The sequence below is a fragment of the Pteropus alecto genome, unplaced genomic scaffold (genome assembly GCF_000325575.1).
Source record: "Pteropus alecto unplaced genomic scaffold, ASM32557v1 scaffold206, whole genome shotgun sequence".
Taxonomy (NCBI): domain Eukaryota; kingdom Metazoa; phylum Chordata; class Mammalia; order Chiroptera; family Pteropodidae; genus Pteropus; species Pteropus alecto.
The window spans coordinates 306001-325117 of record NW_006438906.1 but is presented as its reverse complement, the minus strand read 5'-3'; the positions used below and the strand labels follow the sequence as shown (position 1 = coordinate 325117).

General features: G+C 36.1%; 1 protein-coding gene and 1 pseudogene across 1 annotated transcript in view; both read left to right on the top strand.

Annotated features, from left to right (window-relative positions):
• Window positions 1–19117, top strand: part of LOC102888432 (phospholipid-transporting ATPase FetA) — a 68090-nt gene that overhangs the window by 17631 nt on the left and 31342 nt on the right. The window contains exons 5-10 of the mRNA XM_025049709.1: window positions 346–407; window positions 4407–4479; window positions 4851–4921; window positions 5952–6034; window positions 6782–6940; window positions 9082–9170. Of these exons, the coding sequence (XP_024905477.1) occupies window positions 346–407; window positions 4407–4479; window positions 4851–4921; window positions 5952–6034; window positions 6782–6940; window positions 9082–9170 (537 nt within the window). The remainder of the gene's footprint in view (window positions 1–345; window positions 408–4406; window positions 4480–4850; window positions 4922–5951; window positions 6035–6781; window positions 6941–9081; window positions 9171–19117) is intronic.
• On the top strand, window positions 915–1033 carry LOC112483159 (annotated as a pseudogene).

The following is a 19117-nucleotide window of genomic DNA, read 5'->3' as shown; positions in this document are numbered from 1 at the left end:
ATACTTAGCTTTCCCTAGAGACTCTAGTCCTGCCCATTGTTTTGCATTCTCTCCTTTGTGGTTTTTGGTATAAGTTGTTTGTTCTCATCCTCCAGACTTTGGCCTTTGATATTTAGAGCCAAGATTTTCTCTCTTTCTTCTCCCTTGATTCCTTTTCTGACCTCCCTTTTCAGCTTCTCAGAGACAATTAGCCTCTTGGCCTGGTTTTAATGGTAGAAGGGCTTTGGGAGATAAAGGAAAATTACAAAGACAGTGAACTATCTTGGATACTATTTCAAAATATTAACCTTCTACATGCAGTTTGCTCTATGTCTATTTCCTAAACATTTTCTTTTATAATTTTAGAAAAGGCACCAAAATGACAATCAGGTCAACAACCGTTCTGTTCTGGTGCTGATGAATGGCAAGTAAGTCTTTCTTACCTGGGAAGCCAGTTTAGGTAGGCCTGCTCCGGGAGAGGGTTGGCCTTGCTAAAGCTTGATGTGCTGGGTGCTTTGGAAAGGTAGTTCAGGACAGTGAAAAGAACCTCGGGTTGAACATAAGAAGAATTTGTTTATATAGCATACCCTGAATGTACCATCTGACCTCAGACCTCTCTGGGCCTCATATTTCTTATCTATAAAGTTGAGGACATGTTTCCTACCTTAGAGGATGTTTATGAAAATAAAAATGAAATAACATGTGTTAAAACAATTAATATATTATGATAGCAATATGCAAGTTTTTCTTATTATTATTAGTGTAGTGGTCAGTTTGGAGACATCTGTCTTTAGAATGTCAATGGATTCAGACATGGTTTATTGGCCAATCTGTTGTAGCCTTTGACCAGGCCATCTTTTTGTCAACAGTCTAAAGTATTGGTATTGACCCCACTGCTGTGGTGTTTGGTCATAGCTTTCTAAAGTGTTAGGTCAGTCTGCAGCCATGCCACCCTGAACAAGCCCGATCCCGACTGATCTCAGAAGCTAAGCAGGGTCAGGCCTGGTTAGTACTTGGATAGGAGACCACTTAGGAATACCAGGTGCTGTAGGCATTAAAAGATAAAAAATAAAATAAAAATAAATAAAAAAAATAAAGTGGTCAGTGTTTATATTTGGTGGGGTTCTGCAAAATTTTAGCAATTTACATTTGGCAGGAATGGAGGGGAGCAGGCATAATTCCTATATAAGGCAAAATATGAAGACTATCATAAGAGTTACAACAATTTATTATAAGAATTAATAAAAATGAGCAATCATAGCTGGCTAAAGAAATTAAGGAAAACTTTCTGAAGGAAATGGTTTGTGCTAGGCCCTGAGGGATGGAGAGGAATTCAACAAATAGAGATTATACAAAAGGAAAAGTGACCAGTTTGTACAGAAGCATGATTTCAGAGAAGTACAAATCTGAAGGAATTCATGATTGAGGTTCAGTCTTTTTTTATGGTGACTTTACAAAACACCCAGTAGCTATAGTTTTAATCATATAATTCTATTATGTCAAGTTCTCAAGTATCTAATCCTTGTATTTATTGTGGTTACTGATTCTTATTCATGGTGGATTATTTCTTCAAGTGTTTTGATCCATTGAAGCCTCTCACAAAATACCACCAAAAAAGTCAGTTGTAATTAAAAAGAAAATTAAAAAAGAAAGGAAGGAAAGAGAAGAAAAAAGAAAAGACAAAACTGAGTGTTTTAGAAATTTGCGAGGCTAAGGAGTTACTGAGCAAATGAATTTAGTCAAATGAACTCCCCCAAGTAACTTGAGCACTTGGATTTTATGAGATGATTGGAGAGGAATTTGTCATAGAGTGGTTTTATGGTGGGAGTTCACAAGCAGGGCCCTGATTAGACAGTGAGTGTCTGAGTAATGGAACACTTGAGGTGAGGCTGGTTGTTGAAACAGTCTGTATTCCAGAAAGTGGCTTTATTTTTCTAGAACACATGGGTCTGAGAAGAGCTGCTATTGAAAAGGTTTGTCTGTTTTACAAGTTGTGATTTCTGTGGTTTTTATTTTTCAGTTTTGGTTACAAGCACATCTTGAGTGGAACTTTTTGGGAATTCTAAATGACTGGAGTTCAGGTTGTATTCTTCTGAGGGGTTTTGTGTTTGCTTCTGCCAAGTAACTCAAGGGTATCACCTACGCCCATACCTCATGAGATTACAGATTCTCAGGGGAGAATCCTCTACTTCCCGAACCTTCCAGGGTAGAAGAGACAAACTTTCTTGCCAAAGAGTTTATTTATTTATTTTTTTGAGTTGATTTTTTTTTTTAAAACACCGCCTTTTCCCTAATGGTGTTGCTGTTTCAGAGTCCTGGCTCTATGTTCTTAGTTCCAAATTACTGCCTCTCAAGATCCTAAGGCTTAATTTCTTGTCCCTCTGATGGGATAAATTAAAACTTAAGTTACTAATTATTAAGATTGGCAATTCCCTCCCCCACTCAGGGCAAGTACAGCTTCAAAACATGCTTACTTTTCTGGATTTCACTCCTGTCTTTTTTTCTGGTTTCTTACTTTGTAGTAAGCATAGCCTTGATTTTGAAAGAATGTTGGCTTCATTTTAGCTAGTATTTCTAAGTATTTGTAGTAGGAAAAGTACCAGTGTGTTACAGAACTCCAGGAGGTACCATTCACATGAAACAGAAAATAGAATATGAATGGTCTCCTCTGGAGTCAAAGTGATGCCTTGTCTAGCTCTCTGACCAGATTTTCTAAACCAAAAGTTAGAATGCAGTGCTTGGAAATTAAAAATGTACTATATGGCACAACAGAATTGAATATTTTAAATCAGGAGGGACTATCTCTCCTTTTACTAAATCTGGGATGTGGTTGTTACAGTGTCCAAGAACAAATTAGTAATAGTTTGACCGCTCCTTACGTTACAAAATCTAAACTTTGGTTTTAAAAACATATATAACAGTACATAATACAAACATAATATAAACATACATAATACAAAATTTTAAAAATTTTGTTTTAAACAAATAATATACCAAAAATTTTTTTGTCTGAAAAACATACATTTCAAGGTTTACATACATGAACTTTTAAATCTCTGGGAGAAGCCAGACTGTTTGTCATATCATGTTCTACTGGTGAAACTCATGGCAGACAGAATGCCACAGAGCTAGAAAAAGTGAACATTGAATCAAGACAAAATTAAACACTCAGGTGTTTTTCTCTAAAGCTTATAGCAACTGCCCTTTAGTACTGTCACTTATATTTGAACATTAAGAACAGAATAAGTAAATGTATTGGGATTTATCTGCATAGAGATGACACTAGAAACCAAGGAAAAGAGGTTCAAGGATATATAATGATTTTGCAATAAGGACTTATGTTTACATATAATATTCAGAGAAAAATTAATTTGTAATAAGATTTAAAGAAATACAATCCTGGAATTGGAAAGAAGTTATCTAAAAGTAAGAGTGAAATTATACAAAAGGACTGTTTGTTTGTTTGTTTGTTTGTATAAAAGAAATTTCATCCTTCCCAAAGAAGCTATCTTAGTAAAGGTGTTCTGGGAGCACCCATGCTTTTGTGTGTCTGGCAGACTAGTGATGTATGTCATGTCTATAGGTAATAGGGCTTCATTCACTGGTGAAATGGGCAATGATCTCTAGATGTACCTTCTCTTTCCTAGCAGTTTAGGTGTTTGGCATAATATAATTGTTCCTAAGGGGTAGCTCATATTTCCAAAATGCTTGTGGCAATGCATATTATCTTCTTTAGTTCTTTATCAGGAAGGATTTATGGACTCTGTGTAGTTGGAGAAATTGAGCTACAAAAAAGAGGAGAGAAGAGAGCAGTATTATTGTAGAATTACTACCAGTCTGCCTTTTATGGGAAGTGGAGACTTGAGGGTCAAAAGTAATCCAGTTTTAACATAAATAAAATTGGTACAGCTACATGATAGACTCCATTCCAGCTCTCAGAAAGAATGAGCCACATCTTCTACAAAAGCTCTCTAAGATGTATTAGTACATGAAAAATGCAAAGTGCAGAAAATTATGTATTAAGTATGTAGCTTTTAAAAGTATATGTTGTATGTGAACATATATATTGTATCTATTTGGGAAGCAAAACTAAAATCTGGGGAGAGAGGAGACTTTACTTTTTCCTTTTACACACTTTATGATTTGAACTATTTTTTTTACCACATGCATATATTACTTTTACTTAAAGAATAATTATGTACGTGTATGTTTACGTATAATTTTATAGAGTTTTAGAAAACACTTATAGCCTGAAGTCAAGAGCAATGGGGCCCCATTCTTGATTGGAGCAAAGATGCATCATAAACTAGTTTGGTCCTCCCCTGAGCCTTGACTTCATCTCAGCTTTTTTTTTTTTTTCTTGATTGTCAAAACAGAACTTTGGGGGAAATTCTCAGAGCAGGCATTCAAGGATTATTTTCTTACAGGATGGAGGAAAACAAATGGATGAATATTCAAGTGGGAGATATAATAAAATTAGAAAATAACCAGCATGTCACAGTGAGTACTTCTTTGGGCTATGGCATTTTCTCTTTTGGCTTGAGCAAGTACAAGGAAACCCTCTTAGCATTTCTGCTACCACTGCTTTCAGTGACCTTCATCTGCCTCATTTTATATCCGGGTATCTACAGCTCCTGTGATAAGGACCTTGTTCTTGTCCACCTCTCACTGTCACTACAGGTTATGTGGGGCTAGTTTTAGGAGAGGGCTGCGTGGTAGCAGTGATAGGTCCTAGACAAAGAGAGTAAACCAAATGTCTGTAAAATTCTTACAATGAACATCTATTCCTGTGGTACTTGCTTTCGTCATACCATGTTAAAAGTCTGCCTTCCTGCTTTCCTCTCCTTCTGTGGCTTTTCTGACCACCACAGGCTGATGTACTATTACTCTCCAGCAGTGAACCCTACAGTATGACCTATATAGAAACAGCAGAACTGGATGGGTAAGTGTTCCCTCCTAATAGTCCACTAAGGTGACTGAGCCAGCTTAGAGTGATTTCTCACTAAGGGAGGGTATGATTCAGAGAATGAATTTTATTCTCACATGGAAGAAACAAGAGACTAAAAATATCCAGGTAAGAGAAAATAGAAGGGCAGACAGTATAGACCCCAAGTCTAAGGCTGAGCTCTCAACAGCAATAGTTGAGCATCCACTGGATGCAGAACCTAGGCAAATAAGCTCCATATTCTCCATCTTTAATATAGAGACACTCTCTTTGCCTATGTTCAATAATGCTGAGTGGCGGGAAAGAGGTTAACAACTGGAAAATTTCAGAATAGAGTTTCAAAGTTTCTAGGGGGAAAATGAGTTTAGAGGTAATTATTTACTGATAAAACACCATGTACTATGAAGGATTTAAGGTAGAAATTCATTAGCATACAAAAACTAAGCTCTTAGGAGGATAGAGGCCATCTTGAGCGAGCTTGTCTTGTAGAGTTTTGTATGGATCTACATTTTTACAAACTCCTCCTTTGTGAAATGTGGCTTCCATTTTTGCTTCTTTCTCTGTGCATTCCTGTATCAGCAAATGGTTAATTGGGATCCCTTCATGAGTATAAGTATTTATTAGGTAAAGAGTATGTTTACTCGAAGGCATGTGCAGGTTCTTATTAGGACCTACTCCTTATTCTTAAAGGGAGCAGGTGCCTCCTCCACAATATTTTGTGATGTCTCTTCAGCTTCTCTAGAGCATCTGTCCAGCAAGAACTTAAGAGTTGGTTAAAGTAATGGTGGCGTATTATAGGGAGTGAGAGGAATGAATGTACTAACACTAGCTTCCTTGTAGAGCTATCCCACCTCAATACTGTCCTTGAGAGAAAATCGTGGGAGTGACTCTTATGGCTCAAACCTAAAGCCCAAGTTCTTTTGGCATCATTTATTTTCTAAAACTCCATGAAGAATAGGAGAAACTGGACCTGTGCTGCTATTGCGTATGTGTCCTGTATGCTGGTGACTATGTGTCCTTACTCTAGTGAAACCAACCTGAAAGTGAAGCAGGCCATCTCAGTTACCAGTGAAATGGAAGATAACCTGAAGTTGCTGTCTGCCTTTGATGGTGAGTTAGGATATAGGTTTTTCCACCCAAATTTTTTAAAGTAGAAGACTGGTTAAGTAAAGTATGGTATTTTTCTACAGTGAATTTCGGTATAACTTTTTACAAACAATATTCAAGTTGATATTTATTGAAATGTAAAAAATATTTACAACATATTAATAAGTGGAAAAAAATATTAAAATAGATTATGCATAGTATATAGAACATAAACTTGTTTTTTTAAACCTATGTTTATGAGTACATGTATAGAAAAAACTTGGAAGGATGTACTTCAGAAGGTTAATAGCACTTATCTCTAGACAATGGGTGAATTTTACTTTTCCATTTAGTATTTTATACACATTTATAAAGAGCATATTTTACTTTCAAAATAAGAAAAAGTCAAATTATTTTCATGTAGAAAAAAATACTAGGTTTGCTTTAAGTAGGGTAGTTTTATAATTTCTTCAGATTCAGACTCATATGATCTGGCAATACTGATAGTGATAAGTTATCATGTGGGTTTTTCTCATCCAGATGACCCATGACTCTTTCTGGATAACCCATGGCACAAACAATTACTCCTCTTTGATGCCTGGAAACCTTTATCTACCTTTCTAAAGGGAGTTGGTGAGAAATGGGCAGCACCTGAGAGAGGAAAGGAAAAAGATGTGTATTTTGAAAGAGGGATGTTAAGCCTCCTTCTAGCCTGTTAGGAAAGGCCTGAGATTACAGAACCAAGACTTTAACTCCTTCATTTTTCTTTAGGAGAAGTGAGGTGTGAATCTCCTAATAACAAGTTGGGCAAATTCTCAGGAATACTGACTTATAGGGGAAACAACTACATCCTGGACCATGATAAGCTGCTGCTTCGAGGCTGCATCATCAGGAATACAGATTGGTGCTATGGCTTAGTGATTTATACTGGTACGTCTCTCTGAGCCACAAACAGGCCCCCAGCCTACTGGATTGAATTCATGGCCAAGCTGTGGGTACTCAATTTTCAAGATGTATGACACTCAGATATGTATCAGAATACTATGGCTTTGAGACAGATAGAAAGGGAGGTACTTGGGTAGGTGGGTGGGTGGATAGGTGGTTAGGTGAATGAATGGATGGATGATTTAAGAAAAAAAACTTTTTTCTTAGGAAAAAAATGACATTTTTTTCCCCAAGCATTAAGCTACCAACATATCAGCTCTGTCTTTGTTAGAGGAAGGCTCTGTGTTCCAAGATCACAGGGCATTCATCAGTCTTTCCAACCATATCTGAGCACAAAAGAAGGCATACGTATTGAAGTACACATAGAATTAGCATGTGAAAGGGGAACTTGAGAAAGAGGAGAGTATACATGTGGATTGCTTCCATGAGGAGAGAATAAACAGTACTCATTATAGAGAAGAGTATAAAGTGTACTGTAAAAGGTTCATGCCAGAGAAAAGGCACATGGGGATTACTAGCAGTGGCCCCTCTTGAGATGTCATTTAGAACCATAATCCTTTATACCTAGCGAGAGATTTTCTTGGGTTATGATTTGATTCAGGAAAATGGAGGAACCTTCTGTACTACCTTGTGCCCTCGGTGACATTGGGCATTGTTGACAACCGTAGTGAGAAGATGGGTCTCTGAAGGCAGCATTGAGGAAAATTTACCACAGCGAATACTACTCAGCTCAGAGCCCCTCTTCTGGAAAATTCATTCCTAGACATGGAGATCCTAGATGCCTCACTTCTGTGGAAAATAATGGGACCTAAGCCCTAGAGAGAAGCTTAAGAATTCAGAGGCGCCTTGGTAGAACTTTCTTCATTAACTCTTGACTTATAATGGCACCTTTTAGGCTGCCTAGTCCCAAATTCAAAAGATTTGAAGTAGACTTATTTTCTTCACTGTACTTAAGCAGCTTACTCACACATTTTGCCACACATAAAAAGCTCATTTTTCAGCAAAAATATTTTTTCCCTAAAGCAACAGCAGTGAGGTTACCAACCAGCACAAATTTAGTTGTTTCCCTCTGACTCTTGGTTTCATGGTAGCAAAAAATCTCAGGCTTTGAGAAGCTCAGAACAGAGAACTGATGCCAGCTAAGAGCCTCTCAAGGTATACAGTGCAGAATTGAGTTGCTGTTCCTGCCACTTGATTCCTGAGTTCTACTGTGATCCCCACATTCTTCTTGAAACATGGGATCGGATCAGTCTTTCTCTGAGCCCCTAGAAGATACTGTCCCTTGTAGCATTCAGTCTCTCAGCCAAATGTCTCATTAGTTCAAGCCCTTCAAGGAATGCTTAAAAGGAAAGAATGGCATAGTTTATTGCTGAATTCTCAGTGTTCGTTCACATACCAAGAAAATTCCAACTCCCCCATATGTAAACATTGATGAAATTCCTTTATTAGAGTACGTGTAAAAATAATAATCAGATGGTAAAAGGCCAGAGAAATTGCTACTTCCTTCTAAACCTCTTATGTTTTCTCTACAGCTGTATCTCTGGTCAATAATTTCCAACTCTAGTCCCAGTGGCCGTTAAAAGTTCTTTACTGCTACTTACTATCTGCCCTGTCATGAAGAAATATGGAGTCTCTGTCTCTCAGCCCCAGAGAAGTCTCAGCTCCCCAGCTTTCACTTCAGAAAAAAATCACTGCCGTTGCCTTTTCCTTTCTCCCTTTCCCGATTAGAAACTTTAAGTAGAACCTGGTCCAACAGTAGGTTTCCTCAAAAAAAGGTGGAGATCTTTTTATCAGAAAAGCTCTTTTCTAAGCTAAATAACCAAATGGTGATGAGAGAGAAATTTATGACTCTTATTCTGACTTAATTAATTCACCTGCGAAAGACTATACTATCTAAGGTGCTGCAAAGAGAGGTGCTGCACTTTGCAGAAGTAGTTGGGATTATTCTTACAAATTTTTTATCCTTTGAGTTATTTGCACCAACTATGCGCATTTCTCTAGGGCTTTATCCTCTGTCACTGGAAAGAGGTTTGATTAAGTGATCATAAAGGTACATATCAACCCAATTTCAAGCCTCTTATTATATTCAGTGATTCTAAGAGCTGATGTCTCCCTGTTTCACTTAGGGCCAGACACTAAATTAATGCAGAACTGTGGAAAGTCCTCCTTTAAACGGACACACATAGACCGTCTCATGAATGTCCTTGTGCTCTGGGTAAGTTAAAGACTTTTTTCTGTGTCTTTACAAATAGACATACTTCCTTTCTTCTTGTGGAAGTAACTGGTATTTCCAACTTGGAATTTAGTTGTTTGAAAGTCTCAAGCAGTTTTTAGGACCCCACATACTAATGTCTGAAGCAGAAAAGAACAGAGCCAATTGGTAAGGGATTCTCGAGTTTATACCTCTGTTGTGGAAGATAGTCACAGTTTTTTAAGATGGATCAAGGACCCTGCTTTCGAAATTAAGACATATTTTTATTTTCTCATAATCAGTTTTACTCATGATCTCTTTAATAAAACCTTACCTAGACTAATAGAACACATTACTTAAACTGATGATTTTCAAACTCTCTTTCTTTAGTGGAATCTAAGGGCTGCTGCAAGGGGAATTTTGTTCTGGCCTCCTCATTCTAAAGTTCCCACTTTCAAAAGAGCAGCTTCACATTTATCTGTTCTGTGAGATTTCAGTTAGAAAATAGAGGATTCTACTGCTAAGAAATGCAACTTGAAAAGCACTACAATAGATAATAATCACTCTTGATAGTAGAAGTTTAAATCGAAGACTAATTAATCAATTACTTCATTTCCATGCTATCATATACAGATTGCCTTTATTTTTGTTATACATAGACAGATTAATTTCTTCACTTATACAACTTCTTTGCATAAACAAGCGGTTCCCATGCTATCTGTACTTAATTACATGACTTTTTATTTTTATTTTCACTCCTTACACTCTGAAAATTCAAAAATGTTTTTTTCTTTCTGTACATTCTCACAAATATCTGAATTATAAACTTCCTGTTCTCCATTATTTATAATGGGAAGTATCACATTTCTTTTTAAAATCCTTTGGATTTAGTAAATGGGGTTTTATAAAATTAGGACAGTTTATTCAACTTTAGATAGTGGAGACCAAAAACTGATGTCCACTATCTTTCCCTTCTACCAGTGTTTATATAGCTTTCAGCAGTTAAAACAAAATGACATTTCCTGGTTTCTTAATGAGGAAGATAATCACAGTTGAGAATTTAGGAAGGCAACATAAGCAAATATGCCTTTGACAATATTAGGAACATATATCATTAAATGGTAAGCTAGATCATTTAGCTTAGGCTTGTCTTCAAAACAGGATGTGTCTCAGAAGGTTCAACTACTTGTTTACCTGTCTGAAGGGCAGTGACAATACTTGACATCTGTAGAGGGATTTTAACTTTTTGGAAATTTCCACATCACTCACTAACTGCAGCCTAACTACATCCATGAACAATAAGCAAGTATTTTCCCTATTTGACAAACATGCAAATTGAGATACAGTAAAGATAAGTATAATAAATAATGGCAAAAATAATGGCAAAGACAGGTCTATGACTCATCAAGTCAAGTCATATTTGTTCAGAATCTATTACGTACCCAATATGTACCAGATGCTTTACATATGTAATTTTATTTAAGTGACATCTGTCCATCTAGGCATAACTTTTCAGAGTCAATGCTGTTTCTGCTATAGTTGCTGTCTCCCTGGAGAGACAAAATTAAAACACATAACAAATCCTGTTTAACATGGCAGATTGACCATATGTGAAGAAAATATAAAATTAAAAAGAAGATTCTAAAAGCTTCCAGGGAGAAATAAAAGGTCATTTATAAGGATCAGGAATCAGAATAGCATTGGCCTTCTTAACTTCAACAGCAAAAGGTAAATACAGTGCCTTCAAAAGTCTACCAGAGGAGCACGGCATAGGGAATGCAGTCAGCATTAATGTAATGGCTAGGTAGAGAGCCAGAGGAGAGAAAGAGCAATTAGGGAGATTGTTTACAGTCTATAATTCTAAATCTAGAAACTATCAATAAAATGCAAGTGTAAAGAAATTTCCATATGTGCAAAATTTACTCATCATGTATCCTCTCTTAGGAAACTTCTGGTGTATACTCAAGCAAAACAAGAGAGTAACCCCAAAAAAGACAACATGGAAGCTAGGAAACATGGGAAGAGTAAAAGGAAGTCCTAGGATGATAGCTGAATAGGGGGCCTAGAGAACACCAGTGCAGATTAGAGCAGGAATATAGAGGGATCTGCAGTGGGATTCTCCAGAGAGAGAACGTGGTTTTCTGTTGAGCCTCTCATAAGGAAGAGTCAGCAGAGAGGTAGTATAAATTCAGGGGCAGTTAAGCTGGTAGGGTAGTTGCTATGAATTCCTGCATTGGTGAGGTCATTCATACACTCTTATTGCTTGAGGTACTATGTTCACTTTTGGTCATCCAGTGTAATTAAGGAGGACATCAAGACTTCCTGTTCAAGCCTAATGAAATGACTATAAATATAAACAGGAAATAAATACTTAACAGCCATGACAGAGGATGAAGAACCATCAACAGACTTGAGATGCTGATGAGTTTTTAGAAGGCAGAAAGTAGATAGATTTTACTAATGGATAAACCAGAGTAGTGAAAGCTTCAGTGGAAATACATTCTTCTTGATAGAGGGGCCTATTAATGAATGAATGGATAAAGAAGAAGTGGTATATATACAATAGAATACTAGCCATAAAAAAAGAATAAAATCTTGCTATCTGCAACAACATGGATGGACTTTGAGGGTATTATTCTTCTTGGAAGAATAGCTCCAATCTATAGTCAGCAGGTATGAAGTGTGGGAATGGGATGTGAGGGTAATAATCAGGATAATTAATTTTAAAACTGTCCATAAAACAACATAGGAAACAGTTTGCCCTCTGTACCATCCTACTTATAGCACACACATAGCAATAAGAAATGTATTTACCTTCTAATCCGAAACAAGCATAGTGCTTTCTAAAGAAATTTAGTAACCTATCTACAGAGGGCTAGGGCTTCTAATATGGGTGTCATCACTTCAGTGTAAAACCCACTTTATATTAATATTGAGAGGCTCAAGTGGCCTGTTGGGGAAACAAAATTAACCAAAGGAAACAGAACCAACCAACCAACCAAAGGAACAAACTGCTCTCTTACTCATATTTTTTTATAATACTTTTTTTCAGTTATAGTTGGCATACAATATTATATTAGTTTCAGGTGTATAACATAGTGATTAGACATTTCTATAACTTAAGAAGTGATCACTCCTATAAATCTAGTACCCATCTGACACCATACATAGTTATTACAGTATTACTGACTATATTCCTTTGCTATACTTTACATCCCCATGGCCGTTTTGTAATTACCAATTTGTACTTTTTAATCTCTTCCTCTTTTTCACCCATCATCCCAAACCCCCTCCCATTTGGCAACCATCAAAATGCTCTCTGTACCTATGAGTTTGTTCTTGTTTTATTTGTTCATTTATTCTTTAGGTTTAACATGTAAATAAAGTCATATGGTATTTCTCTGTCTGACTTATCCCACTCAGCATAATACCCTCAAAATCCATCCATGTTGTTGCAGATAGCAAGATTTTATTCTTTTTTTATGGCTAGTATTCTGTCGTATATATGTACCACCTCTTCTTTATCCATTCATTCCTTAATAGGCACCCAGGTTGTCTCCATATCTTGATTGTTGTAAATAATGCTGCAATGAACATATGAATTCACATGTCCCTTTGAAGTGGTGTTTTGGATCTTTCCAGATAAATACCCAGAAGTGGGATTACTGGGTCCTTCTTTGTCTCTTGTTATAGCCTTTGTTTTCAAGACTATTTTGGCTGGTATTAGTATTGCTACCCCAGCTTTTTTGTTTGTTTTCATTTTCATGAAATATTCTTTTCCATCCCTTTACTTTCAGCCTACGTGTGTCTTTTGATCCAAAGTGAGTATATTATAGCCATCATATTTAAAGGTTTTGTTTTCTTGTCTGTTCAGCCACTGATTTCTTGATTTGAGCATTTAATCCATTTATATTTAAAGTAATTGTTGATAGATATGTAGTTATTGCCATTTTATTATTTATATATTTTTTTCTCTTCTTAAAGAAGTCTCTTTAACGTTAATTTCATCAGGTTTGGTGATGATGAACTGCTTTAGCTTTTCCTCTGTTCTTCAATTCTAAATGATAGCTTTGCTGGGTAGCGTAATCTTGGTTGTAGGTCCTTGCTTTTCATCACTTTGACTATTTCTGCCAGTCCCTTCTGGCCTGCAACATTTCTGTTGAGAAATCAGCTGACAGTCTTATGGGGGCTCCCTCGTAGATAACTAATTGCTTTTCTCTTGCTACTTTTAAGATTCTTTCTTTGTCTTTAACCTTTGGCATTTTAATTATTGTGGGCCTCTTTAGATTGGTCTTGTTTGGAACTCTCTGTGCTTCTTGGCTTGTATGTCTATTTCCTTTACTAGGTTAGGGAAATTTTCCATCCTTATTTCTTCTAATAGATTTTCAGTTCCTTGCTCTTTCTCTTCTTCTTCCGGTACCCCTATGATGTAAATGTTGGTACACTTCATGTTGCCCCAGAGGCCCCGTAAACTTCCTCATTTTTTTAATATTTTTTTCTTGTTGCTGTTCTGATCAGGTGTTTTCTGCGATCTTATCTTCTAAGTCACTGATTCATACCTCTGCTTCATCTAATCTAATTTAATTACCTGTAATGTATTCTTCATTTCAGTTATTGTATTCTTCATTTCTGACTGGTCCTTTATGTTTTAATCTCGATTTTTATGTTTTCTATATCTTTTTTAAAGTCCTGAGTTCATATACGCTTCTTCTGAGTTCATTGAGCCTCTTTATAATCAGTATTTTGAACTCTCATCTGGTAGATTGATTGCTTGTCTCCATTTTGTTTAGTTCTTTTTCTGGAGCTTTGTTCTTTTCTTTAATTTAGAACATGGTTCTTTTTCTCCCCATTATGGCTACCTCCTTGTGTTTGTTTCTATGTATTAGGTAGGACCGCTATGTCTCCTGATCTTAGTAGAGTGGTCTTATATAGTAGGTGTCCAGTGGCATAGTCTTCCTGGTCACCTGTCTTTTACTCATAATTTTAAATGAACTAGAAGGAAATCAGGGGCACAAGAGAGGAGGATAAAGATGAATAAAAAGAATAACCAACCCCAGAATAAAAAGATTATAATTCAGGAAAGATAAAAGAAAAGAACTTTCAAAAAAATTCTTATTATTGTTCTTAGAAGAAGCAATTGCATAAATAAAAATAGTTAGCTGAAAATAAAGGGGGGAAAGCATTCTAAGAACAACGACAAAAAAAGAATTTTGGAAAGTAAAAATTGCTGAAATTAAAAAGCCAATAAAAGGGCTGAAATATAGAGTCTAAGAACTCCCCTAGATCATAAAACAGGAAGACAAAGAGATAGAATTTATAAGATAAATACTTTTTTTTTTTAATGGAGGGCCAAACCAGGAGCCTCCAATTCATCTACCAGGAGTATCAGAAAGAGAAAATGGAGGGACAACATTGTTAAAGAAATAATAGAAGAATATTTCCTAGAATTGAAGAAGGATATGAGTTTCAGTTTTAAAACATCTATTAAGTATCATGAAACTTTAGAGCTCCAAGAGAATAGAGAAGTTTCTCAAAGTTTTCGTAGGGATAAGAATAAGATATCAACAAAAATGACTATTAGACTGGCATCAGATGTCTCACCAACACCACTGGATCCTAGAAAATAGCAGGGTTCTATCTTCAAAGTTCTTAGTGAAATTATTTATTTATTCTAATTATTTATTTTAATAATATAAATAAATATATTTGCATTTATAAATAAATTATGATAATTTATTCTGATCATTTGATCTAGATATCTATACCCAGGCAAACTACAAATCAAGTGAGAAAGCAAACATGTTTCCATCTTAGGACTTTTACTCTTGCTGGCAATGTCTGCCCCGAGTCTTTTCATGGCTTGCTTCTTTTTCATCATTCAATGCCTCCTTTTAAGAGAAGCCTTCTCTGCCACCCTATCTAAAGTAGCCACCCCTATCAAGACCTTCTTTATTCTATTGACCTGTTTTATTTTCCTCACAGCACTTAGCACTAATGAAATTGTATTTTTCCATTTCTTAACTTGTCTGTTGTCCACCTATCTCCATAGGATTATAAACTCTCTGAGAGTAAAGACATTGTCTTTTTTTACCTCTATATTCTCAGTCCCTAGAACTATGCCTGACACATAATAGGAGCTTCATTATTATTTCTTGAACTGTTTTAAAAAGTGACTATCTGAGCTACCAAATTAATGATCTTCTAATGTAGAAATTATATCGTATTCATCTCCATATTCTTGGGAGTGCTTTTCACAAGTAGTGCTCAGGAAATATCTTTTGAATGATTATTAAATGAAGAAATTGAATTAGCTAGGTTCTTATCAGCTCAGCAGTTTTATTTATGTGACATTTTTGCCAGGACATTGTCAGTGTAGTTAGACTCTCATTTCTTGAAGCTGATGCAGATATCCTTCCTGATTTAAGCACTTTTTCCCTTTTTTGGAAATGTTTCTTAGGGGAAAACCTGGCAGACAGAGGAAGCATGTTTAGCAAAGCGGCTTTCTGATAAGCCCACAGCTGAGCTGGAGTTTGATCCCCTCTCTCTCCCCAGTGACCAGAACTAACAGTGACAATGCTTTTCTGAACCCTAGTCTATTAAGTCGGAGTGCATTTGTGGAGCAAAAACCAGAGTGCTTGAAAGTGGAATGATGCCAGGAATCCAGGATATACTTCTGGAGTAAGGCACAATGAAAAGCACAGATGTGAAAGGCCAAAGGATTAAGGAATACTTTCTTTTTACAGGCTGCCAATGAAGCCTGTGAGCCCCACTGTGACAGTGATGGCCTTAGTTCTCCATCAGTTTTGTCAAGAGTGACAAAATTGAGTATCACCTTCATCCTTTACTGGAACCACTTTTTGCTAAACGAGAAGCTATCTGCTCTTCTTGGGTCTGACTAGCTCTGGCAATAAACAGATAACCTCTGGGGTTTGTAGCAACAACCAATTTCTTGTTTCTTTCTTCCTGTAGAAAAGAAGCAAAGTGAAGCTTTAAGACTAAGTACCAATAAACTCCATCACAGTAATGAGAAACACAGAACATCTGCAAGGGCTTAGAAAGCCTCTGATGGCAGGAAAGGCTCTAGGAATGACAAAAGAGCAGACTGTGTCCTGCCCCTGCAAGTCTCATGCTGTTGAGGAAGCCCGGGCCTCTGGAGCTTGATCTGATGATTTTCCTTTATTGGTGTCTCAGTCTGAACAGAAAGATCTGGTTCTGGGGGGACTCATACTCTAACAGTGGAGGCAGGGTACATTACTGAAAATGATGAGTAATTCTCAGATTTCCAGGCAAAAGAGATGGAGCAGGAGTATTGAAAATCATCCTGTAATTTTCTCCCACATCTTTGGAGGGTTTCGAATTATTTATTTTATTAATGTATGCTAAATAAATAATAAATGAATTTATATTTACAAATTAGTAATAATTTTAATGATTTTACCTTCCCCATTCTTTCCCACTAGAGCTGATATGGTAGGGCCTAGAGGAGTGGCAGGTAGAGGAATATGGTCTCAAATTTAATATTGGCCATATACATTTAATATAGCCAAAAAGGAAGGCAAGGGCAGTAGAACCCATCCCTGAGGTTTGATCTATAACACAATAATGCCATACATGTCTTTTACATGACTAATTGAAGAGAAGGATGAAGAAGTGGAATAAGATTGAAAAGAAAGACCTTCAACTCAAAGAGATGAACTGCTCAGTATGAATCTGCCTTAGGCTAGGAATAAAAGCAGATTTTATTCTCTTTTATCTCAATCCTCCTTTGCTTTATTCTTCCCAGTAGCTCACCTAACTCTTAAATCTCAAATATTGAATGATTTCAAAGATATATGTATTTTTTAAGTGATAAAGTTATTGTGGTTATGTGTTTAAGTAAGATCCTTTAAAATATATATTAAGCTGTTTACTGATAAAATTATATAATGTGAGAAATTTGCTTAAAATAAGAAGGAAGGCGGGGAAGAGAAGGTTTGGATGAAATAAGACTGGCCATAAATTGATAATTGTTGAAGCTGGGTGATGGATACATAGGGGTTCATTGTACTACTTATATACCTTAATATGTGTTTGAAGTTTTTCATAATCAAAAGTTTTTAAAAATCTCATTAGAGTGGTCCCAGTTAGACCTGCTCTTCCTTCCTTTCTCTTGTCTTCAAATACTTTCCTATCAGTGACTCAATGATAAGACCTCCAATCATCTAGCAGTGTGGATGGATTGTTTTCAAGTAGTCACACTTTGTGACAAAGGGCACAGGTTTAAAGACTATTGAGTAGACTTAGAGATGATTCACAATAATGTCAGACCTGTCTTCTCTAGAGTCATGAGGGCATATAATGCCGGTAGAATGTAAAATTGTACAACCACTTTGGAAAACATTAGGTAATTTCTTAAAAAGTTAAAGATAAATGTATTGTAGGACCCAGAAATTCCACTCCTAGATATTTACAAAGGAAATGAAACCATTGTTTCCATGCAAAGTCTGTACGCAAATGTTCAATGCAGCTTTGTTTATAATAGTCAAAAGCTGGAAACAACCAAAATGTCCAATACAAAGTAAATTAGTAAACAAATTGTGCAATATCCATACAATAGAATACTACTCGGCAATGAAAAGAAATGAACAATTGGTAGATGTGAAAACATGGATGAATCTCAAAATAAATATGCTGAGTGAAAAAAGCCAGACAAAAAAGAGTATATACTATATGATTCCATTTATATAAAATTCTCTTTAAAATTTTTTTTCCAGCTTTATTAAGATAAAATTGACATATAACATTACATAAGTTTAAGGTGTACTACATAATGATTTGATATATGTATATATTGTAAAATGATTACCATAATAAGTTATTTAACACATCAATCACCTCACAAAGTTACAATTTTTTGTGTGCTAAGAATTTTTAAGATCTATTCTCTTAGCAACTTTCAGATATACAGTGATTGTTAACTATAGTCACTGTGCTGTATATTATATCCTCAAAACTTATAATTGGAAATTTGCCCCTTTGACCACCTTCACCCATTCCCCCTCACCTACCCTTTGCCCCTGGCAACCACTATTCTGCTCTCTGTTTTTTTATGAGTTTGTATTTTTTTAAAAAATTTTTAATTAGTTTCAAGTACACAGTACATTGGTTAGACATCTATATCGTTAGTAAAGTGATCCCACCAATTGCTCCCTCCCTCTCTTGACCCTCCACCTAGCCAATGTATTAATGCTAACTGCATTCCTTATGCCGTGCTTCCCATCTCTGTGACCATCTGTCAGCTACTAATTTGTACTTCTTTAACCCTTCACCCCATTCTCCCAGCCCCCCAAACCTCCTTCCCCTCTGTCCATCACCAAATTGTTCACTATATTTGCGAGTCTGTTTTTAATTAATTTGTTCTTTTTATTCTTTAAATTCCACATGTAAGTGAAATTATATAGTGTTTATCTTTCTCTGACTTAAATACCTTCTGGATTCATCACAGCAATATCTTTTTCCATTCCCTTCCTTTTCATATGTAGGGGTCTTGTTTTCTTATCCTGTTAGCCACTCCATCCTTTGGTTGGAGCACTTAATTCTTTTTCGTTTAAGGTGCTTATTGATAGGGCTACAACCAAAAGATAGAGTGGCTGAAAGGATAAGGAAACAAGACCCCTACATATGAAAAGAAAGGGAATGGAAAAAGATATTGCTTTGATGAATCTAGAAGGTATTTAAGTCAGACAGAGAAAGATAAACACTATATGATTTCACTTATATGCGGAATCCAAGGAATAAAAAGAACAAACTCATCAAAAACAGACTCACAAATATAGGGGACAATTTGGTGATGGACAGAGGGAAGGGGGGTTTGAGGAGTTGGGAGAATGGGGTAAAGGATTAAAAAAGTACAAATTAGTAGCTGATGGATGGTCACAGGGATGGGGAACACGGCATAGGGAATGCAGTTAGCATTAATACGTTGGCCAAGT